General features: G+C 39.5%; 3 protein-coding genes across 7 annotated transcripts in view; 2 read left to right on the top strand and 1 right to left on the bottom strand.

Moving 5' to 3' along the window:
- The first annotated feature begins 732 nt into the window (after nt 1-732).
- sgpl1 (sphingosine-1-phosphate lyase 1) lies at nt 733-13,632 on the top strand. Of its 2 annotated transcripts, none has more exons than XM_042433244.1 (14): nt 733-891; nt 5,069-5,234; nt 5,793-5,860; nt 6,271-6,418; nt 6,642-6,721; nt 6,976-7,104; nt 7,205-7,293; nt 7,590-7,698; nt 7,793-7,891; nt 7,982-8,128; nt 8,469-8,707; nt 8,864-9,010; nt 9,099-9,219; nt 10,759-13,632. In XM_042433244.1, exons 1-14 carry the CDS (start codon nt 880-882, stop codon nt 10,900-10,902), a joined length of 1,698 nt encoding a protein of 565 aa, XP_042289178.1. In that variant the 5' UTR covers nt 733-879; the 3' UTR covers nt 10,903-13,632. The 2 variants fall into 2 exon arrangements, with proteins under 2 accessions (XP_042289178.1, XP_042289179.1); XM_042433245.1 differs by lacking the exon at nt 733-891 and adding an exon at nt 2,176-3,145.
- Nucleotides 13,633-13,679: 47 nt separating this feature from the next.
- On the bottom strand, nt 13,680-17,060 carry pcbd1 (pterin-4 alpha-carbinolamine dehydratase/dimerization cofactor of hepatocyte nuclear factor 1 alpha). Its single transcript, XM_042433246.1, has 4 exons — nt 16,959-17,060; nt 15,997-16,128; nt 15,795-15,875; nt 13,680-14,181 (listed from the first exon to the last, which is right to left on the bottom strand). The coding sequence occupies exons 1-4, from the start codon at nt 16,959-16,961 to the stop codon at nt 14,089-14,091; spliced, it is 309 nt and encodes a 102-aa protein (XP_042289180.1). The 5' UTR covers nt 16,962-17,060; the 3' UTR covers nt 13,680-14,088.
- The window catches only part of si:dkey-192p21.6 (uncharacterized protein LOC565246 homolog), a 25,949-nt gene continuing 20,078 nt past the window's right edge, over nt 16,202-22,072 (top strand). For 3 of the 4 annotated variants that reach the window (XM_042433240.1, XM_042433242.1, XM_042433241.1), the window contains exons 1-4: nt 17,712-18,035; nt 18,384-18,478; nt 19,147-19,268; nt 20,243-20,361. In XM_042433240.1, the coding sequence (XP_042289174.1) occupies nt 17,822-18,035; nt 18,384-18,478; nt 19,147-19,268; nt 20,243-20,361 (550 nt within the window). In that variant the 5' untranslated portion in view covers nt 17,712-17,821. Of the gene's footprint in view, nt 16,272-17,711; nt 18,036-18,383; nt 18,479-19,146; nt 19,269-20,242; nt 20,362-22,072 lie in introns of those variants that run through there. The other variant, XM_042433243.1, reaches the window with a different exon arrangement.

Genomic DNA, 22,072 nt, shown 5'->3' with positions numbered 1-22,072 from the left:
AATATGGGATAATTTAGAAACTGCTTTAACAGGAAATTATGCAAGGTACAAGTCAATAGAATATATTCAAGTGTAAATACTTAATAAACCAGTGCGAGCAGAAAACGTTTCAAACATATAGTATTTGTTTGGTGTTTTTATTCAGCCTTTGTTGCTTTGCATGACAGTAAATGTGTGATTTTGTGTCCTTGATTTGTACAATACACTATTGTTTATGTTCTGTATTTATAGAAACAATGTAGAAAATAGTATCGAAAATAGTTGTGACTATGATTAACTATATAATTATCACCTATTTTAAAATTCAGAATTTAATATTTTTATAACAGATAATATTACATTTTTGGCAGTTCAGTTTCCCAAATTTTTATGCAGCAATGTTTCATGAATAAACATCAGTTACACACCCATGTGGATATTCTTCTGGCAAAGATCAGCTCAGTCCCACTTGATTCAAGAAAATAACTGATATTCTGATTCATGAAAGCACAGATATGACTGGGCTTTACTGGGACATGACGAGGACCGAGGAGTATTTGAATGCAGCATCAGCTCTTTGCTAGCTCATCTCATTGGCGGGTGTTCAAACGTTGGGCACCACAGTTGCTGTACATAGTAGATCTACAAAAGACGCGGTGCAGCACAGACCGCAGACTTTCCTGTGATTACACCAAGCCATAGCATTGTCAAATCTACACATGCGCAGACCGCGCGCAGCCATATCAGACCGCGGGTTACTTCCTGAATCAGGATTAGCTTGCGGCTGTTTGATAGTAGCATGTAGATGAGAGCCGAAGACTCAAAGCAGGCAGCTGGAGGTGACTTTCCCGAGTCTCACACTAAAAAAGAGGGCTGTCGGTGAGAGTTGGCCTCGACAATATGGATTACTGGGTAGGTGACGCTTCACTTTAACCTGTTTTCGCACATTACACACTGTGTAGTACCTGGCACGATGACAGTGCTGCTACAAGACGCTGGAAGAAGCTCAGACTTGTTTATCAACACTGAAGTGAGCTAATGACCTGACTTGTTGTGCTCTCAGGGATGCTCGAAGTCTAAAAACAGTGTTTGTGCAGCGACCTTTTTATATAAAAGCCTTACTTTACAGATTTGTGGATGTTTTTTTTAAAAGTGTTTACATTAATACTTTGCTTCTTGAAGTGAGACATTTTATATGAGAAAAGACACAGTATGTTTTAGACCTAAAACCTAAATACAACAATGCTGCTCGCTCTTGTAGTTTCATGCTACACTTCTATTGGGCGAAAATCTGTTTTCTTTTTTTTTTTTTCAATGAGGTGTCTGTTAGTGGAGAGTACTTCCTCTGCAAAAGGTTTAACGTTAAAGCTCCTACCTATTGTTTATTGTTGCACCCACTTGTTTAAAATTAGATATCCTGTTCAACATAAACCTTCAGGAAGTTTAAACAAAGCATTACTCTTTAGCACTGCCACCAGAGAGCAGTTTAGATTTGTGGGGTTTTCCTTAAAGGAGCAGAATCAACTTTTTGTTGATAGTAGGGATCAGCAGTCGGACAAAAGACTGGGCACTAGAGGGCGGCTCCTCTGACACAGATCTGCTGTCAGTGCAAGATTAATCTCCAACCTGCCTGTCACAGTCTGCACTCATGAATGAAAACCCTCATTTTGATTTTGGCTTAAAAATTCAGGTCATAACACGACGGCCTAGAGGCGCAGCAGACAGTTAAACAATACTTTCCAGACACCACAGCTGTAATTATTTCCTCCTGAATGATCTTTGAATATCGTTGACTAGGCAGCAGTGATGTTGTGCGAGCAGTCTGTTTTCCCTTGATGTATCCAGGAGCAGCCACCTCACACGCCCAGTACATTTCCATGAGAACATGACCTCCCCTCTGAGGCAACAAAAGGTCTCCTTACAGAACAGTCAAATGTTGTATGAGGGGGAGCAAAGGAATGGGCGTCCACAGCTCAACAATGAGGAGGACAATACTGGTACACAAGTCTTTGTGTGAACTTGGTGTAAGTTTTCCTGAGGCAAAGATAGATTTGAATGGTTTGGAAGTGTGTGGGTGGATCTGAGAGAGAAATACAGACAGAAAATGTGTTGGATAACAGAAAGGGAGAGAGAGGCCTGTATCCTGAGGGGGGTCATGCACATTACATGAGCCTCCCAGACTTGCCTTTTGCACTGATGTTAAATAACAACATCTAATCTCTTCTTTATGACAGATGAAGCTCAGACGCGTGGCAGCGGTCACTGCACCTGCTCTTTACCTTAATACACAAACGTTATCCCTGTGGTGAAAACTCAAGCACTCCCAGTCAACACATGGTACTTTATTTTCCATGGATTCCCGCTCAGCATATGCAGCTGGTCTTGCCAAACCTGTATGAGAACATAATCCAAACAGGCAGGTAGGACAGCTATAGTCTGGGTAGTGGGGGCGTACCCCTGTGGCTCAGTGACACCCTCTGTTTCAGCTTCATTCACTTGGAAAAACTTGTGAATGTGTGAATTTTCACTATTATTTGCCGATGCTTCACGTCCTCTGACATGATAGACACACTGCACAAGGGGAACCAAATTATGGGGTGTTTATTTCAAGCAGCGCAGATTGCGATAACTTAAGATATTGTCCTTTGAACCTTAAGCGTTACTCCATCAGATTGTGGAGAAACAAGCACACTTGCTATCAAACTACATGCTATTGTGTCATAAAATCACTGCGGGGGAGAGATAATGAAAAGAGCCAAAAGATCATTTTACTGCACTTATGAAACGGCATTCATGGGTCATTTACTATGATATTACTGTGATTTAGGCTCAGTTACATTTTCACAAGCATTTTACTATTTCAGCAGTTATTCGTGACCAGGCTTGTATGATATATTTTTAGTTGGGTCTACGTAAAGGCAAATTTCCTGTCGTGTCTGATTATGAATGATTGCAAAACATCCTTTCCGCTGGCTGGTTGGATGTGTTGTTGCCGGTTTGGGTGCTGGGAGGAGTCGAGTGATAGTCGTTCAGTCAGCTGAGAGCAATCTCTCACTCTCACCTGGAGAACGAGGAGCCGACCAGCTGTACAGCCAACAGTCTGCTGTAGTCAATCAGAAAACTGCTGACAGTGTTGAACTCTGCAGAGCTAACCATGTCTTCTGATGTAAGTACTAACCTGCATTCATGTACATGGTAACAGTTAATCATACAAAGATTATGTCTGAATATAAGAGAGCTGTGTTACTGGAGGATAATAATCTCCTTTTGCGTTTTAAGGTTTTAATGCTACAACAAATATGTTCTAGTGCTGCGGAAGTTACCTTGAGAAATAAGTTACTTGCCTTAAAAAGTAACTAGTTATAAAGTTACTCTTTCTTAAAAGTAATTTGTTGGAGCACTTTAATCCGTGTGCAGATAAATCTACCGCTTAGGTTTTAAACCTAATATTTGCTGTTTATCAATTAGACCTGCAATGATTGGCCTGCAGTCAATTAATCAATTAATCAATAAACAGAAAATTAGTCGCAAATTATTTTCATAATCAATTAATTGTTTAAGGTATTTTTCTAACAAAAGTGATAAAACTTTGATAGTTCCAGGTTCTCAACTGTGAGACTTTGTTGCTTTTCTTCATCTGACATTACAGTAAATTGATTTAATCGCTGGTCGGACGAAACAGTAACAATAATAGTAATAATACATTTTATTTAATGGCGGCTGTCATGGCACTCAAGGTCACCTTACATCATATAAGATCAGTAATAAAATGTACAATAAATAACAAAGTACCAGTAATAAAACATCAGTGCAATCATCAATAAAACATGCACTAAGCAAAGGGCGTAGAGAGCAGACTGGAATCAGCTGCACGGAGGACGTCGTTGGTGATCTTAACCCGTAAGAACCCATGGTGACACAGGTGTCACCAACCCCATTTAACAATTCTGATGCTTTAATGCTTTAAAGATGTCTCGTATTACATTTAACCTGTTCTGACCACATTTCTTGAACAAACTGATATAAAACAAGTTAGGGAAATATCGTTATGACATATATGTTACATTACAGATCTTTGACACTGAAGGTAGAATCTCAAAAAAAAAAATCAGAAATGTGTTCCTTGTGGTCCATTTGGTCTGTTTTATATTCCTCATAATTTTCCTTAAAGGAGAAATGGGTCCGGGTTCTTATGGGTTAATCAGGGCCGTTTCTGTGGTATGTTTGGGGTGAAAGCCAGATTGGAATTGTTCAAAGAAATTATTGTTATCAAGGTAGATCTGGAGTTGAAATGCAACTCCTTTCTCAAGAATTTCAGAGGCGAATGGTAAATTGGAAGTCCAAACCAGTTTTTTCCTGAGTTGGTCTGATTATGGCAACATCTAGGGAAGGAGGACTGTACCAGTGGTCAGGGAGGAGTTGATAATGGAGGTTATCAGGGAGATGATGGAGGGCAAGGATGATTTAACAAGGGTTGTGAGAATATTGGACTTTGTAATAAGTTCAAAAACATGATTTTCAGTTGGAGGACTGAAGTCACGTAGGACAGTGGATGGAGACAGTTTCATGGCAACAAGACATTCGATGAAGGAATGTTGTATAAAAAGCAAGTCACGCAACTAGACTGAACAATCTACTGCAAAACAAGATTTACAGCTTGATTTTAGGAGTTACATTTCTGGATTATTTCCAACATCCATATATTTGCACATAGATATGTAGAAACATATGAAATGCAGGTTCTTACATCATACATGGTCAAAATGGTCACGATGGCGTCAAACCATGACTCAGTCTCATAAACGCAGAGTGTGAAGTGGTCCCTTCCTCTTATTGAAATTGTCATGAGAAGACAGATTTGTAACAGATGTATTCTTGTGATCCTGTATTGTCTTTATTGAAAATTCTGTATTACTGTAAACATTAATAATGTAAGACTGTAGAGTTTGACCTTATTGTAAATTCTACATATCGTTCATGGCAAAATTATGATTGTGACTTTACTTCATCACGTAAAATATCTTGTTCTGTTTTGCTCACTGTGACATGTGAGTTATTCCTGTAACCGGCCGTGTGTCTCTGTGTCCAGAGTGCCTTGGAGGTGTATAAGGAGATGGTCCTGCTGTACCTGGAGGAGGGCCGACGGCAGGTCAACTTGCACTGCGCGGACCTGGAGCCATGGCAGATCATCGGGGTGACAGTCATCACCACACTTGCAGCAGTCTGGATCAAAGGATTCCTCTTCCAACAAGAAAGTAATCTGTCACACATGTCACGCATATTATATCAGACAGAAGGCCATGTTCACAGAGCTTTGTTATAACTGCCATACTGTGGTTTGCTGTTATAACTTTCAACGTCAGGTTTAACCCCTGCTCACCTACTGTGTGTAAAATGTGGAAATGTGAGCTGTTGAATGAACAGCTTTTTCAGTTCCTCTGCAGTTGGCAACTTTTAGTACAGCACTCGTTTCTCTAGTATGTTTGACTGAGAAATGCTGTCAATCAACAAGAATTTCCAGATCTGCTATCAATCAATCAGTGCTTGAATTCCTAACAGGGTCAGCTCCACCCGTCTTACTGCAGCTCCCAAAGAAAGTTGTTTAGAGTGAAGCTTCTCAGAGGAGACTAGATGCTTGTCCTCAGGATCAGAATTAAATGCTTTGTGGATGTGAGCCTAGTTTTTTTTTTTTTTTTTTTTTTTTTCCTTGTCTTGACTTGTGATTATATGTCATAGTCAGCTGTTTAATGTTTGTGGTTGAATGTGAGCCAGCGTTTCACCACAGCTGCTTCCTTGTCTTTTTTGTCTAATAGGTCTCATATCCAGAATCAAGAAGCAGTGCTTTCGACTCATCAGAAAAATACCCTTTGTTGGCGGAGCAGTAAGTATCAGTGGTGAATCTGTTCCTTCTTCTCTCAGCAGATGTGCATAGACTCTGTCGTCTAAGGCTCTTATGAGTCACTCTTGGATGACTGAGTGCAACGGGGAAGAAGGGGGGGGGCAGACCTTTGGCACACTTAACATCATGCACTAGTGATAACATTCGGTTACTTCTGGTCATTAGCTGGCCAACTCAGAGCTCACCGTCAGGCTTTATCAAAAATGTACATAAAGCATTGATAGCACAATGAACATTTTGTCACATTCAGTCTAAAACACAGAAAACTGCTGCTGTACTTCACCTTTATTTATTTTAGGGAATTTTAGGGAAATTTTTTTTAACTTTACTGTTGTTTTTACAGCATTCAGACTTTCTGTCTCTAAAGCGACTCTGTCCTCTCTTTCCGACAGATTCAGAGCCAACTGAACAAGGCTTTGGACGACATGTCTACCAGTCTGTGTACTCTGAAGGAGGGGATGAGCTACACTAAACAGCTGCCCTCAAAAGGTCTCACACAGAGCCAAGTGCTGGACAAAATCAGAGAGTACGAGACTCTGAGTAAGTGAGACTCTCATTATCTTTATAGCCGACTTCATGAGAAGCATTTCTAATGTAATGTTCCACCACTTTGAAGATAGAAGGAGTAGATTTAAGGTTGCCAGTGTTTAGTTTAGGCTGAGTTCCATTACTGATTTGTAATCTCATGTGGCCTTTTATCATATTAAAAACATTTTTCTTTGAGAAAACCAATGATTTCTGAGGAGATGACGTGTTGTTGCAGATGAGGTGAAGTGGGAGAAAGGATGTGTTTCGGGTGCAGTGTACTGGGGCGATGAATCACTGACCAAACTCCTGGTGAAGGTATGCCTCTTTGAATACATCTATGGACTTTGGCATCCCAGCCATGAAAAGTCAAGGTCCAACTTGAGAACATGTTGGTGTTAGCTACATTATTTTATGTGTCTTTTTTGTATCTTTTTTGACAAACAAATCTTTTTCATTCCTCCGAAGAGATATCTGTTTCTTTTTTTTGTCTGCTCATAGCTCACAGTAAAAATTTTGAGTTTGCACAGATCTTTTCATCTTGTGTCTCATTTTGTTGCTTTTGTTTGTAGGTATATGGAGACTTTGCATGGAGTAACCCGCTTCACCCAGACATCTTTCCTGGTGTAAGAAAGATGGAGGCAGAGGTTGTTAGAATGGCTTGCACACTTTTCCAGGGTGGACCCAACTCCTGTGGCACAGTAAGTTATCATATACATACACTCACAAGATGTATAAGCTGAGGATTGATGGAAAAACATGGATTGGCTTAATTTAACAGCTCTTTGCCTTTTTGTCCAGGTTACTTCAGGGGGAACTGAGAGCATACTGATGGCCTGCAAGGCATACAGAGACATGGCGTATGAACGTGGTGTCAAATACCCTGAAATGTAAGATGAACTTTATGAGCCAAGGTTGATTTAAATTTTCTTGGTATAAATCCTTTTTTGTCTTCTGTTCTTGCACAAGTTTATTGTTTCTTTTAACTTCCTTCAGTTTAACCTGAGAAAAAAAAAAATCACTTTCTCTCTGAATCTCAAGCATCTTTTGTCTCTCAAATGTCTCACCTTTTTTTTTTGTCTTTTTTTCCTTTGGCAATACTACACTTCATGGTCATACCAGTAAAGCAAATTGGCCCATTTCAAGCCTTGTTCCTGACATTATTTTTGTGTTCTAATTTCTGCAGTCTTGCACCAGTGAGCGTCCATGCAGCCTTTGACAAAGCAGCACACTACTTTGGGATGAAACTTGTTCACATTCCCCTCGACAAGAAAACTATGAAAGTAGACGTGAAGGTGAGAATATAGTATGTGCAGACAGCAGGTGCTAATTAACTGCTACTCTTTGACATCAGTTATTCCCATATTGTTTCTTCTTCCTCTCTTCAAGGCCATGAAGAGAGCAATCAACAAGAACACAGCCATGCTGGTGTGCTCAGCGCCTCAGTTTCCTCATGGAATCATGGATCCCATTGAGGAAGTAGCCAAGGTCAGAAGTGAAATTATTTTTCCTCTAAATAGGTTTTGAAATGAAAATATGGAAGTTCCTCTCTGACACTTTCCGCCCACTCTGTTGCAGCTGGCTGTACGCTACAACCTCCCGCTGCATGTGGATGCCTGTCTGGGAGGTTTTCTCATTGTCTTCATGGCCAAGGTTGGGTACACACTTGCCCCGTTCGACTTCAGGGTAAAAGGCGTTACTAGCATCTCTGCAGACACACACAAGGTGAGGAGGGGTTGTGCATTTCCTTCAAATTCAAAAACAGAACATGACACTTTAAAATCTACAACTACATTACATCATATTTGATCACAGAATATTTTTATTGTTACTCATGCATGTTTCTGTATACTGTATGGAGACATTTCTTGTATTGTTCATTTCCTAACTAAAAAACTAATAAACAGGGTTTACCAAAAATATATCAAATCTATGAAATCTAATAACAAATCTGTAGGAATTGACATTGTACTATGTGTAATGCAATAGTCACAACATGACATCCAGACTGTACTTTTATAGTGGCTCTAATTCTTCATTGTGTGTGTGTCACATTCCTCTCCAGTACGGCTACGCCCCCAAAGGTTCCTCAGTGATCCTCTACAGTGATAAAAAGTATCGTCACTATCAGTACTTTGTGGCTCCAGACTGGCAGGGGGGAATCTACGCCTCCCCCTCTGTAGCGGGCTCGAGGCCCGGAGGAATCATCGCCGCCTGCTGGGCGACCATGATGCACATGGGAGAGGACGGATACATTGATGCCACTAGGAAGATCATCAATGCAGCACGCAAAATTAAAACAGAGTAAGACATCGAGATCAGTGATACTGAAGTCATGATTGTTGATAATCAAAGTAAATAAGATTGTTTTAATTAGAGTTTGATTTCAGCTTTGGTATTTACTGTTGAGCCAGAGATCCTCCATCATTTTAAGATGATCTTTTTTATTCTTTGTGACAGAATTCGCAAGATAAAAGGTGTGTTTGTGTTTGGGGATCCAGAGGTGTCAGTGGTGGCAATAGGCTCAGATGTTTTTGATATTTTCCGTCTGTCTAATGCACTCACGTCAAAGGGCTGGAATCTAAACACACTGCAGTACCCATCCAGGTAGATATTAAATGAATAATAGTAATTTCACAAGCATATTGGTACAGCAAATATTCACCAATGTAACAACTGTATGATCTCTTCACAGCATCCACATTTGTTGCACGGTTCTGCACACCCAGCCGGGCGTTGTTGAACGATTTATTGGTGACGTCAAAGAGCAGGTCGCCAACATCCTGAAAAACCCCACAGAGAAAACCACAGGAATGGTGAGATAGCTCTGCTTATGCATCTCATTCATACATTAAATATGCACTAAATATAATATTGTTGTCCAACATTACTCGTTATGCCAAACTATTCTCATTAAGCCAATAGAGCTGATGATAAGTTGATCAATATAATAAGATTTAGGATTGATTTTTGGACAAAAAAAAAAACAATTAGAAGACTTCAGCTTGGGCTCTGGGAAAATTGTGAAGGGTATCAATTAATCAAAGAAATATAATGCAATTACGTAAGTCAATAATAGTCAATAATAATGGAAAGAGTGGTCAGTTGCTGCCCTCGTTGACAATAACCAGGATAGCTATTATTTGGAGTTTTATCATAGACAGTAGGAATATGTCAAGACACCACAGCAGTGAAAAATATATTTCACAAAATATTGCATCTGCCTAAAGCACCACAGATAAAGGGTGGACCATTTTACTTTGAATGCTCAACAATTATGCAATGCCTCAATTTAACAGGTCGCCAGTCAACACAGCTAACACATATAAACTGACAAATTCACAGCTTGGGGGAATTTAAAGTTTCCAGTTCACCAAACCTGCATGTCAGCGGACTGTAGTAGGAGCGCAGAGCATCCACAGGAGAGAACATGCCGCCCTGTAAGGGTGTATGCAACCTTTGCATCTGTTGTTGTTGTTATTATTATTATTATTATCATCATCAAACTTTAATTTAATCTCTGGACTGCTTGTCAGTGTGGGCAGACAGTACAGTACTGTTCATTTGGATTCAGACATGACGTGTCTACATCAGTCTCTGTTGTTTAACCATGCTGGAATTTTGTTTTCTTTATGCACAAGTTGTCCTTTCAAGTCGACACAAGCAGCATATGCGGTTTTATGCTGTTTTGTGTGCCAGTTTTAAATAGAGTAGAAACTCTCCCACAAACCTGCATTGTGCCAGTCAGGTTTGTCGGTAGCACAAACATAGATCACAGGTTCGGGACAACAAACAAAGGCTTGACTGACAACAACCTAAATTACATATTCAAGGAATAAATGAGGCCATGGCATAATCAAAGATGGAAAAACCAAGACCAACTCAAGAGGAAGTCTTGGTGGAAAAAAAAATCTGCTTAAAGAAAAATAAAGCCTACTTTACAGAAAACAAAATTATAGCGAAATATAAATAATAAAAATAAAAATAAACTAATTTACACATTTAGAATGACCTTTCTTATGTATTTGAGCTTTTTGTTTATTAATTCTGTGTATTCATTCATTATCAAATATATCAGGTTTGTCTACCGCACAGAACAATAGTCCACTGTTTTCTGTCATCTTTTCTGAACTGGAAAAATGTATTAAGCTAACGCTATCACCCTCTACATCTACTCTACATGTTAACATCTCAGATATAAAACCTGTTCTCTGGTGGTTGTTGTTGTTAAAAGTATTCTGGAGTATAAGTAGTCGATTGTCATTATCATCATACTTATAAGTATCACAGTGATGATTTGAGTGTAAATGTTTCTGCACACTTGTGAACTCCCTTGTGTCTTCCTGCTGTTTCAGGGAGCAATCTACGGCATGGCCCAGTCCATCCCAGACAGATCCATGGTTACAGAGATCTCCCGAGGCTTCCTGGACTGCCTCTACAGCACTGAGGTGCCCAAGTCAGACACCAGCCACATGAATGGCAACGGCAAAGCCCACTGAAACAGGATCAGGCTGCTCTGGCCCCATCCCCGCTGCACAGAGGGAAGCATGCTCGCCTCCTCCTAGTGCTCTGAGTTAATCGCTCAATGGTTGCCTTATCTTGCATACCCACAACCCATACGGAAACATCTGCAACGATTTTGAAAGCACAAGCCATCATCATTTTAATCAGCCCAGAGGGATAACGCTTGTAACGTTGTGCCTAAATGGCACAGGAAAGCAATGACTGGTTTCAAACGAGTTGTAGTCTTTAATTTGATTTTATTAATATAGTGAAAGTGTGTGTGTGTGTGAGTTTTGTTTGTTTTAAGAGTTCATTTCAATTTTAACTTTTGTTTAATGCATATTTCTGTCATAATCTGTACTGATCGCATAGCAAAAATCTTTTTTTTTTTTTAATGCCAGAACATTTCAGCTTGCTGCCATCACTGTGTCACTATCTGTGATGACTCAGCAAAAACACAAACCACTGAAAGCTTGTTAGAACCGCTGTGCTGCCCTCTAGCATGAAACCTGATGCACTGCTCAAGACTGGCTGTACATGTGGAGGCCTGTTGAAGGAGTATTGTTATCACTATCATGAAATAGTTCTCTGAAAACAGCATTTTTAATGTAAAAGCACTGCTATGCCCTGGCAAGAACATATCAGGTTAATCTGTAAATCACTTGAAACTACAAGTCTGATGTTATGGTAGAAGTTAGTCTGTAAGCATGAACACATACAGTATGTCCTAGTTTGTTAGCACTTAGTATGATGACATTCTTTTAGTACATTTAAGTCTGCATTCGTGGTCCATCTACAGTGGTTGGAATTTTTAGGGAGAATGATTTGGATTGTTGATTGCTTTCATTAATTTTCAACAAATAGTTTTTAAAATTGAACTTTCCAAAAGGGAGAAGCTGTAACCAGGAGTATTTTGGAAGCGGCTAGTGGAATCCAAAGCTTATCAGCCACATAGATTATTTTATCGCTTGTTTTTCAGAACTGAAAACAAAAAGTGGCTGCCTGGTTAAGTTAAGCAATTAAGTTTAAAATCTTTTAAGTTCACTGTATGTTTTCAAGTTGCAGAAATTCATTATTTCCTGTGCAGTCTGCATAGTCACCTGTGTACCACTTTGTTTTAATAATTGTTTCCTAATTCAATCTACCTCAGTTTCTACTCAATGCAATTGTCATGTATTCATCAACTGAGACACATCCTAACAACAGGGCAACTGTTTAGTTCCATTTCTAACATTATAATCTTTTCAAACTGTACAATGTTTGGGCATTTGACAAACCACATTCAAGTGTTCTTAGATATACTGATACTGAAGAGAAAGATATCCACTGTGATTGATCCACAGACTGACAGATTTGATAGTTTTCTTGGGGGGGAAATCTGTTCTTTGCCCTGTCTGTAAAGTGGATGTGTTTTGGTGAATATTTATCCATTCACCAGGATATGTGCTTATTTACAACCAGGTTGTTAAAGATGCATACTGTAACACCAAAAGGACCTTTTGTTGTCTGTTTTACTTTCATGTGCTTATCCGATACTGCTTGTTGAAATTGTGTATTTCCATGAAATTATTTCTGTTTGTGCAATATGTAACTATTCCTTTAATGAAGTGAAACGAAGGGGAATGCTCTATTAATGTTTTACAGAAAGTAATAGTAATGAATGACAGATTATCAGCCTTGTTAGTGTAATTTTACCATTTGTGTGACCACTGGGTGTTTTATTAATCACTTCATTTGTGAGTCTTTTTTTTGTGAGTGTTTGTGTTTTTACATACTGAACCGTTTTCAAGAGATTAGACATGAATGTATTTAGGCTCTTACATGTCTTCTTATAAGCTGAAGACTGACAGGTCTTCAGGTTATAATGTGGATTTTTCTAGCTTTCAGTCAGTGCCTGGTTAAAGGACCTTACGACAGCCGGAGAACGATTGGAGCTAATTACCATCATCTGTGTCGACCCATTCATCAGTACTCTAACTATATGTCCATCTTGTTTGCTTTAGAGAAACATCCTCAAGAAATTTTGAATAAAAACCTTTAATGCAATCTTTAAGCAGTAACTGACAGTGACTACCCGCTGTAACACACTCTCTCTGAAGTCTGAAACTCTATAATCTTTCCTGCTTTTATTGTAGTTTGGTGATGTTACGTAGCAATAATGAGCATTCACCTCTGTGCCTTCAGAGGTTTGGACTTGTGTTGTCATTTTCTCTCTAACAGCCTCAGGGATCTGGCTTCATAACAAACATCATTAAGGTCCACTGCTCTTTCAAACATACACAGGGTGGACAAAATAACTTAAACACTAACATTCGTATATTGCAATCTAATATGGCAGCCCTTTAAAAATATATAACCTTATAACAGTCTTAAAATGTTGAACTTTGCACAGAGAACTGTTTATTCAACTCTGGTAATTTGCATGTCTCTAGACTACTGGATTGCTTTATAATGAAAGGTCTTTGAAATTTGTCCACCCCAGTGCAGTATGTCTTCACATGTGAGGTTTTGAATGTGCACGGTTTAAAGAGTTTTGTTTAATCTCTCCTTGTATAACAGATTTTTTTTTTAAACAAGGAACCACCTGCTGGTTTCTACTAGCAAATAATGCATAGTAAACAATGTTAACACACAGTGAGCAGTTACATTAACACAGTTATACTCTTAAGTTGAACACAGCAGATGGCCTACAGTATTCTGTTTTCAATAAAATGCATTCAGTCTGATTTTTTCTGGTCAGTTTTCTGTTATAACAACAACTGTTTGACAATAATAGATTTGCAGAAAATAACTTTTTACTAACAGTACAAAAAATTGCCACATAAGACACTATTGGTGACAGAAAGACGCATTATTGTAAATGGTACCTGTGTTAACAAGTGGAATGGATACTGAGGAATTTGTATTTTTACTTGAGTGTAAATTAAATGTAAGGTAAATGATTTTATGATTTGTCTTACCATTAGCTAAAAATCTCACATATATTCACCATATGCAAAACCAACAACAGCATAATTTTAACACCTGCTACATTATTCACAACAATTGAAAGTAACTGGTTCATATTCTTTGGGTGTTGCAGGTCACAGCTTCAGAGATTTCTCAGTGGAATGAATATAAGAAGAGCTGTGACTTCCAGCACTTCAGTTTTCACTGTGGAATCGACTGACAATGTGTGTCGGTCACATCAGAGATGCCTGGTCAATGAAGGTGGCCAAAGTGATGTCACGCTGGGACAGCCCCCCACAGTCATGTGTGCTGAGAGTGATCTGGACCTGGGTGAACACAGGAAAATGGAATCGTGAGTATGACGCTCATCATGTGACGAGAACAGGCTAAATTTAACATGCTGAAGTAAATCTGAGTGTTCTTGCTTTAGCCAAAAGGTCAGTGAAAATTACAAAGTCTCAAATTAGCAAACAAAACTCCCATTTCCCATTGACATATGTTGCACCCAAAGAAGGATTAAATCAAGTCAAATATCCGTCCCTGTCTCCATTGGCAATAAATTGATATATCAGCTGAATTGAAGGCCTTGAAAGCAATTGAAGTGCCATTTGATGTTTTTGTGAAGAAACCAACAGAGATGTCAGTTTAAGTGTACGCACTGAAAGTAGTTGAAATGTCAATTCAGGTGTAACAGTGATATCAGTTGAAATGTCAAGTGAAGAGCTGAAAGCTTTTGAACTCTCTGCAGAGTAAATGATGAAAGCAGTGTCAACCCAGCATATTGAGCATTAGGTTAAAATATTAAAATGTCTGAAAAAAATTAGCATGTAAAGTAAAAGTTTTAAAAAACTGAAAAGCTAAAAAGAAATTAAAATCATGGTGTTTTTTTATTTGAATTATGTGTCTAGTTTATGAAGAAGTAGTAATGAAGGGATAGGTTTGAATATTCCACCCAGACTAAAAATTAATTTGCATTCGTTTATTTTTATTTATTTTTGGTCACTAGGAGGCAGCACAGCAAGCTGCAAACACAGCGTACTGTAGTTGATATGGCTGAACTTGTTAGCAACCAGTCTCTTATTTACACATCCAGCAGACATGAAGCAACATCAGCATTGATCTGGAGTTGTGTTTCTGTCCACCTAATGAATTAAAGTCTAATATTTACTTTCCTTTTAGCTCTGTTTTGGTCTCTACCAACTCCTGAGGGAAATATCTGACTTTTTAACTGCTGAATGCTCTGCTGTGATCACCTGTCAGCTGTATGGTGCTGAGCAGGAAGCATACAGTTGTTTCATCAGAGCTTTTGGCAAAACAGCTGTCTGCTGTGACTGGAAACAAGCTGATAAGAGTGAAGAAAAACAGTCAAGTTGCTGCCTATAACACCAAAACAATAAGCTGAAAGATGCTAAACAGCTCTATGAGTTAAGAGGCTGCAGCATCAGGTGAGAATTCTCTGTGGGTTCATCACAAGGATTGACCCCTTTCACATTACACATAGTCACTTTGAACATTTTTCTAATATAAAAATATTGATTACAGTACCTTTAAAAAAAATCAAATTTAAGCTTTAATGGCTTTTGCTAAAAGAGAAGAATCTGCATCAGCCAGGAGTGCTCTGTGCAGCTCTGTGTTCACACTTTCCTACACCCATGTGAGCTGGCAAGTCTTGTGAAAGCAGAGGTTGTGTTGAATAAATACACTTCAATTATAAGGACAGAGCTTTGGTAAAGGGTGATGGCAGGAGCGTCTTTGTCTACTTTAGCATAAGAACAATGTTCTTGATGATTTGCAGATAAATGAAGGTTAGCTTAGTCAAAAGGGATCATGAAATTGAAGCAATACTGGCCTCTCCTTCAGCAAGGGAAGCAAATCAGGACCAAGTTGAGCTGTGATTGTGTATCAATTTATCAAAAATGGCATAATTAGCTTTTTCTACCTTATTATAGACATTGAACCACTCAGGATGATGGTCCATCTTCTCTGCTTGTAGCGCCACTCTGGACATGAAACCAAAAGCCTGGAAGACAGAACATCGCATCCCAAATCATGATAAATATAAAAATACAGTACAGGTACAGTATATGTTAGTTATGTGAGTTTTGTAAGTCAAGTGTAATGAAATATGATATATTAGGAACCTGATTGAAGTCTTTAAAAACAAACTCTTTGTAAATGGCGTCCCGTCCCACAACCTCCACCCACTGAGCGTTGCGTAGCAAGGGGAGTAGGTGGGCCCTCTCCTCCTCAGTCAGACTCTGGATCTTACCAGCCTGGAGGGACAGAGCAGAGGTAACAGTACAGCAGATCTGAGAGGGGCAGCTTCACAAACACAAACTGTGATTGGTTGCACAGGGTCCCATCTGGAAACAATGAGAGAGGCTGCATTTCCAGTTAAAAACTTGCTGGTTCAAAGGTATGTGGTGGTGGTGGGAGAGGAGGTGGGGCTTATGTTTACTCCCTTTTGATTCCTAATCTTGACACATGATGCAGGGTCACATGCATTTAAAGTCAGTTATGCTCATTTCATTCAGCCTTCATGACCCTGACTCCAAATCTAAACCGAACATTTCACAACATTCCTCAAATAGATATCTGATTTTATTGCACAATCAAGAGGGGGGCTGTTGAAGGCTTTGTCCCCAGATGAGCGGTCATGCTTATAAGCAAACAGAGCAAACAGATGTCACAAGCACAGCCTAACACAGAGCAGTGACATCAACAGGTATCATAGCAACGCTCTAATCTGCTCTATCTGTGGAGCGAATGGGCTGCACGCAGACAATGACCACTGTCTATTCATCCAATACGCTGGCTTAAACCATAATACAAAAAAATGTGCTTATGTCATTCTTATCCCTGAATTTTTAACTTACCTTTCACCAGGGTTTCAATCACACTGCAAAATCATACTGACACATTGAACTTTGTATTAAAAAGTGCTGTGTCTATCCAAATATGTACAGCACTCTGACTAAGCAATTAAATATTATCTAGGTGAATTTTAGGCTATGCCATTAAGTAAATTTCAACAGGTGTGTGAGGCGGTGAGCAGCCCTGTGTGTCAGGCCACACACACACTGTAGAGAGGTTGTGTACTCACCATGTTTGCAGAGTGTTTTCATGCACAGAGGAGGTTCAGCTCCAGCTCTCTTCTTGCACAGAGGCAAATCTGCAGTGGCAGAAACTGGAATGAATCTACCCGACACATGAGCTGTATTGTAGGTCCTGCTTAGCTGCCCCTGCAGATGCCTGAGCAGAAATCCTCCCTGCTGATAGGTCACTCAGCCACCTGTCAACACTGGTTTAATGCATACATCCATGGTTTAATCATAAACTGTCATCTGCTGCACGAGGCATGCATGAGGGCAGCTATTGGAACAGGAGTCAACACAAAGCCCCGGTGCAGCAATGTTTGCTGTGTGATGAAAGAATGAAGACACCTCTTGCACACGCTTTTATTCTCTATTATGTATTGTATACATGCACACATATCAGACATAAACTTGCTCAGAATAATAGCCCAGTGTTAGTAATGTGTCTGCACAACGGGTCAGCAGATATTAAAGCAAGCCCTGCTCCTCGGCCGACTGGAGTTCATGTCAAAGGTTAATGAGCTGCTCCTGCGAGATTACCCCGCTGAACTCATCTGTCACAGCAAGCGCTCAGGGAAATGAACTGGCTAATGAAATGAAAAGAGGGAGAGGATGTGACAAGTGATCAGCATTTAACAGTTGGCTGGATGTGGAAATGAGAATAGGGCGTCAGAGTTTTGGTTATAAAGGAAAGCAAGCTGTAATTTGAAACAAAACCATTGGACAGCATTCAAATGATAGTACAAATTTTGTTCCTCCCACTGACTTCTACACCAAAGGAAACACTTAACACATGTAAGCTGTCTGTTTCCATCAGTAATTCCTATTTTATTCATCTCCTCCACGAGATTGTAGACATAATGCCCCAAAAATGATTCCAAACATCACAAACCAGTTGACAGGAATCACAAACAACACATGCATGTTGCCCTTTGACCACTTTTTATACTGGTGTGAGTGTTATAAAGATGAGCAGGGGAGGTGGCTGTTTACAAGTAGCAACATGGAGCCTGAGAGATTGCTACAAGCAAGTCTAACTTTATTAATCCTTATAAGCAGCAGCTGTGGAGGACACATCAAATCAGGTGAGTTTACTAGATTCATTAGTGGTGAAAGTGGGTGTGATGTGTGATGTCCAGACAAACTGGATTAAATAATTTAAGTTTTCAGTTCAGATTCCACTGACGAACAGTCGGCTTCTTGTGTCAATGTTTGGTCCTCGTAATTAAGGTTAAATTTGATTTTTTGTTTTTTTCTTTTATATATAATAATGAACATGTCAAGTAGTTTAAGGACTCAGTCAATAGTATTGAGTAAGTACAATGATCTTGCTGAACATAGTGATCTGATACACCCTTCTGCTATCTTATATTTATGATGTACATGAAGATTTGTGTACCAGTTGTAAATCAGTGCTGTTTTAAATCATGCAGGACACGCTGTGAAAATGGATCAGGCTTTGTTATCGTTTCATAACCAGCTGCCCCATGAAGTGGAGGTCTTCTACACCTCAGACTATTGCTACAAGGTAAATAATATTCACTGTCTGTCCATGTTTCTCTACTTGTTGAGACATTAACATCATTGAAATCAGTTTAGTTTCCCAAAAACATAAATACCTGTAAGAATTTGAACATTTTCATAGCAATGCACACAAAATATTAAGAATATAGCCTCACATAAAGTACAGTCAACAGTGTAATTCATTGGAAAAGGTGTCATTCATGTTTCTCACCCAGATTCAGTCACTAAAAAGATTAATGGAGTTTTAGGATATAAGAGAAGACCAGCAAGTAAATGTTAGAGCATGACTAAATCTACTTTTCTTCTGCATTTTCCATATGTAAATCTGAAAGTTGGCTGCTTTGCTAAACTCTAGACCAGTCATTCTCTACCTTTTCGGCCTAAATTGTGAGCAGTTTGACCAAAAAAGTGATTTTTCCTCTCCAGATTGTTTCATTTGAAACGTTTAGATGCCAAAAAATGTATCATATCCAGTAAAAAATAGAGAAAAAGTGAGAAAAAAATAAATGTAATTTTATCTAACAGATCTTACATCTTTAATCATCTTGTTATCCCCTCAGATTTGACTCCAGGCTGGGAAACCACAGCTCTAAACTAAAGACATTCTGATGGTTTAACTTTTGAGTGCAATGTACATTTATTCAATGTTACACCTGTTTTCTTGCATTTCAGTGTGTGTACCAGCATTTGGTCAGTGTGAAAGGCAGCAACAACAATGCATCTGCAGTGATCAGTACCAAATTCACTTTGACCGTGCAAGTGGAATCACAAATGCACAATGCAACTCTTTGCAGGTAATAAGATCAATATTCGAACAGAGCAACAGTAAAATCAAACCAGCTTTCAATTTCCCTTGCAGTCCAGGGAGGTAAAACAGCTGATTTGTTTCCGGTTTACTCATATTAACTCTGCCTGTGGGAGTGTATTGCTCTTGTCTTTAAACATAATATAGTGTGGTGGCATCCGATGATTGCATCAGCAGTTTGCTAGATTATTTACAGGGCTGGGGGAGTAATCCTGACCTGCTTTCTAGACCTGAGTGATGCCCTCCCTTAAACTACCTCACTGGGTATCGATCAGGAGCCTTTTTGGGGTTAATAAGACCTGACATTCCAATATTGATGAAAAGGGCTCATTAAAGCTTCGAAGCTTACAAGTCCTGTGGAAACCTCACCGGGGATGTTAACTGGAGGAGACAGCTGCCATATTTATAAACAATCAGGACTGACAAGAAACTGGGGCAGAGCTTTCCATTTGGGGGGTCACCTGTAAACATGGTGCGAGGGACTCGGCTGCAGCATGACAAGCCTCTGGTGTTTTTTCTGGCCCTCTCAGAGGTCTGGTCTTGAGCTTCTTAGATCAATGCTGAGGTCTCTAACCAGACTGTGCTGCTATTGATTTCCTTTTCTCCTTTGAAAAACACTCCAAGTGATAGCTAGTATGTCATCCCAGCAGTAGATCAATATGAGTGTGTAATGCATGTTTTTGGGGTCTGAAACTGGAGATGGTCAGAGAGCAAAGAGGTGTACTTCTGGTCTACGGGCACTAGGTGGTGCTCTTGAGCTTCATAGGTGTTGGGAAGGAAGGAGATGGGAAGACCCTTTTTTCAGTCAGGTCAAGAGAAAAACAGCAGCAGTAGAAAGGGAAAAAGTAATTTAATGAATGCTTCTACGGAAATATAATTTCAGAGAGGATCAAATAATACAGTCTGTGGTTTTAGATGCTCTTAAGGAAAGTGTGTCTCAATATTTCTCTGTTTTGGATGCAGGTGGAGTCAGACATATGAGGAAGGTGGTCATTACTCAGTTTGGATCCAGATGTCAGACGCTGCCAGTAATCCCAGCTGCATTCACACTGTGGATAAAAGACCAAACAACGCATACCTGCGTAAGTGGACAACACTGTCACAGTCAACATGATTGTGTTGGTGAGGCACAGTGACAGTAAGGGAACCTTTGATCCACTCTCTACTTAATTGAGTCAGCAAAGAGGTGAATCACCGGGTTTGTCCGCATCTACTGAGCAGTAATTCTCATCCATCTCTTGAGACATGATGTGTATTGATCAGATACGACATGCTTTCTTGAAAAGGGATAAAAGAAAAGCTTTTCTGTTTGTTTTGAGGGCCTGGCTCTGCGCGTAGAGCATTGTGGGTAATACATTAGGGAGTGTGGAAGGATTAGGGCATAATGGGATTTTGAAAGCATCTCTCTCCATAATGTACACTCTACTTAACAATATTGCAGATTATGTTGTAGATCAGACTTTTAAGGCCAAGTAGCCATTATCTGAGCAGATATATGGTCAGTGTGACGGCACCCCTCACAGTATGATGAGCTTCCATTAGCTTTGCAGACCGGTGATTATACAAACTCCCCATAGGACTTGCTCAGCTTAAGTAATGGTCTGGTCAGCAGCTAAAGACAGGTTAGAGTTGCCCTGCTAGGGAATTTCAAAGTTTACTTCAGTGTCTCAGATTGATTGGCTGCAGGGCTACATGAGGTAATTTGTTGTGTGTGGTATTCTTCAAGGATATGTTTCTGTGCAGCTGCTATCAGATCCACCCTTTAATCATGTTAGTACTGTATTCTGCATTGTACCACAAACCACAAGTCACCTACTGCGGCCTTAATTCTCACAAAGAAATCCAAGATATTGACTTCTATTAAGTGTTCGACTTTAGCAAACATATTGATGAGCAGACTAATCTAGTTCTTTTGAAAAGACTCATAGACTAATAGAACGATCATGCCTGCTAGCAGAGATTTAGTGTTGTTTCACTTCATGTGCTGAGAGCTTTATGGTGTTTTTATGAGTGAACATCATAGGATGTGGATGTCATAGTGTAGATGTCAGCTCGGGTTAAAATGGCTTCTTTTTGTTTGTTTTTCCACTGAAGACAAACACAGCTCATACTGCCTCCCTGTTTTCTTTGCTTTGACGCAAGACGACCATACTGATATCTCCTGATTCTGTGTGTTATAGTTTTATAATGTCTAACACAGCCGTAAAATGTACTGATAACAGAATACTGACGGTGCTCATGAAAGAACAATCATTTTTGCTTTTTTTTGTTTGCAGAAAACAATAAATATGAGATCAAGTTGTATTTGGCTTTATTTATGGTGCACTAATTTTGCTATTAACTGCAATCTAAATTATGCAATGATGTACTGTAGTGGTTAACAGATGCAGGCATATAAGGAATTATAATTCCAAAAATGTGTTTCCCAGTGCCAAACTTTTAACCTGATCCTTGTTCTATGGTCCTTGTAAATGTCCTTATTTATTAATTTAGCAAATAAAAGACATCTAGGCTGCAGCATAACATCATCTTGACCCCACTCCTATCTATGATGCCGTCTAGCAGTCCAGCTCTTTCCCTCTGTCTTTGTTTCCTTGCCCTTCCAGCTCCAGTGTAGCCTTACATTTTCCTTTTTGGATGCCGGCAGGGTTAGATTACCTAGAGTGATTGCTCTGTGATGGATTGACCAAGAGTTTTCCATTAGGTTCTTGTTTGTCACTTGAGGGATCCCCTTTGACACTGGTTGACTGACAGAGAGCCACAGGGGAGCCTGAAGGCGAGTAAAGCAGACAG

The sequence above is a fragment of the Thunnus maccoyii genome, chromosome 14, assembly GCF_910596095.1.
Source record: "Thunnus maccoyii chromosome 14, fThuMac1.1, whole genome shotgun sequence".
In the NCBI taxonomy this organism is placed as follows: domain Eukaryota; kingdom Metazoa; phylum Chordata; class Actinopteri; order Scombriformes; family Scombridae; genus Thunnus; species Thunnus maccoyii.
The sequence above is the reverse complement of the archived record's forward strand: the minus strand, read 5'-3'. Positions and strand labels throughout refer to the sequence as shown.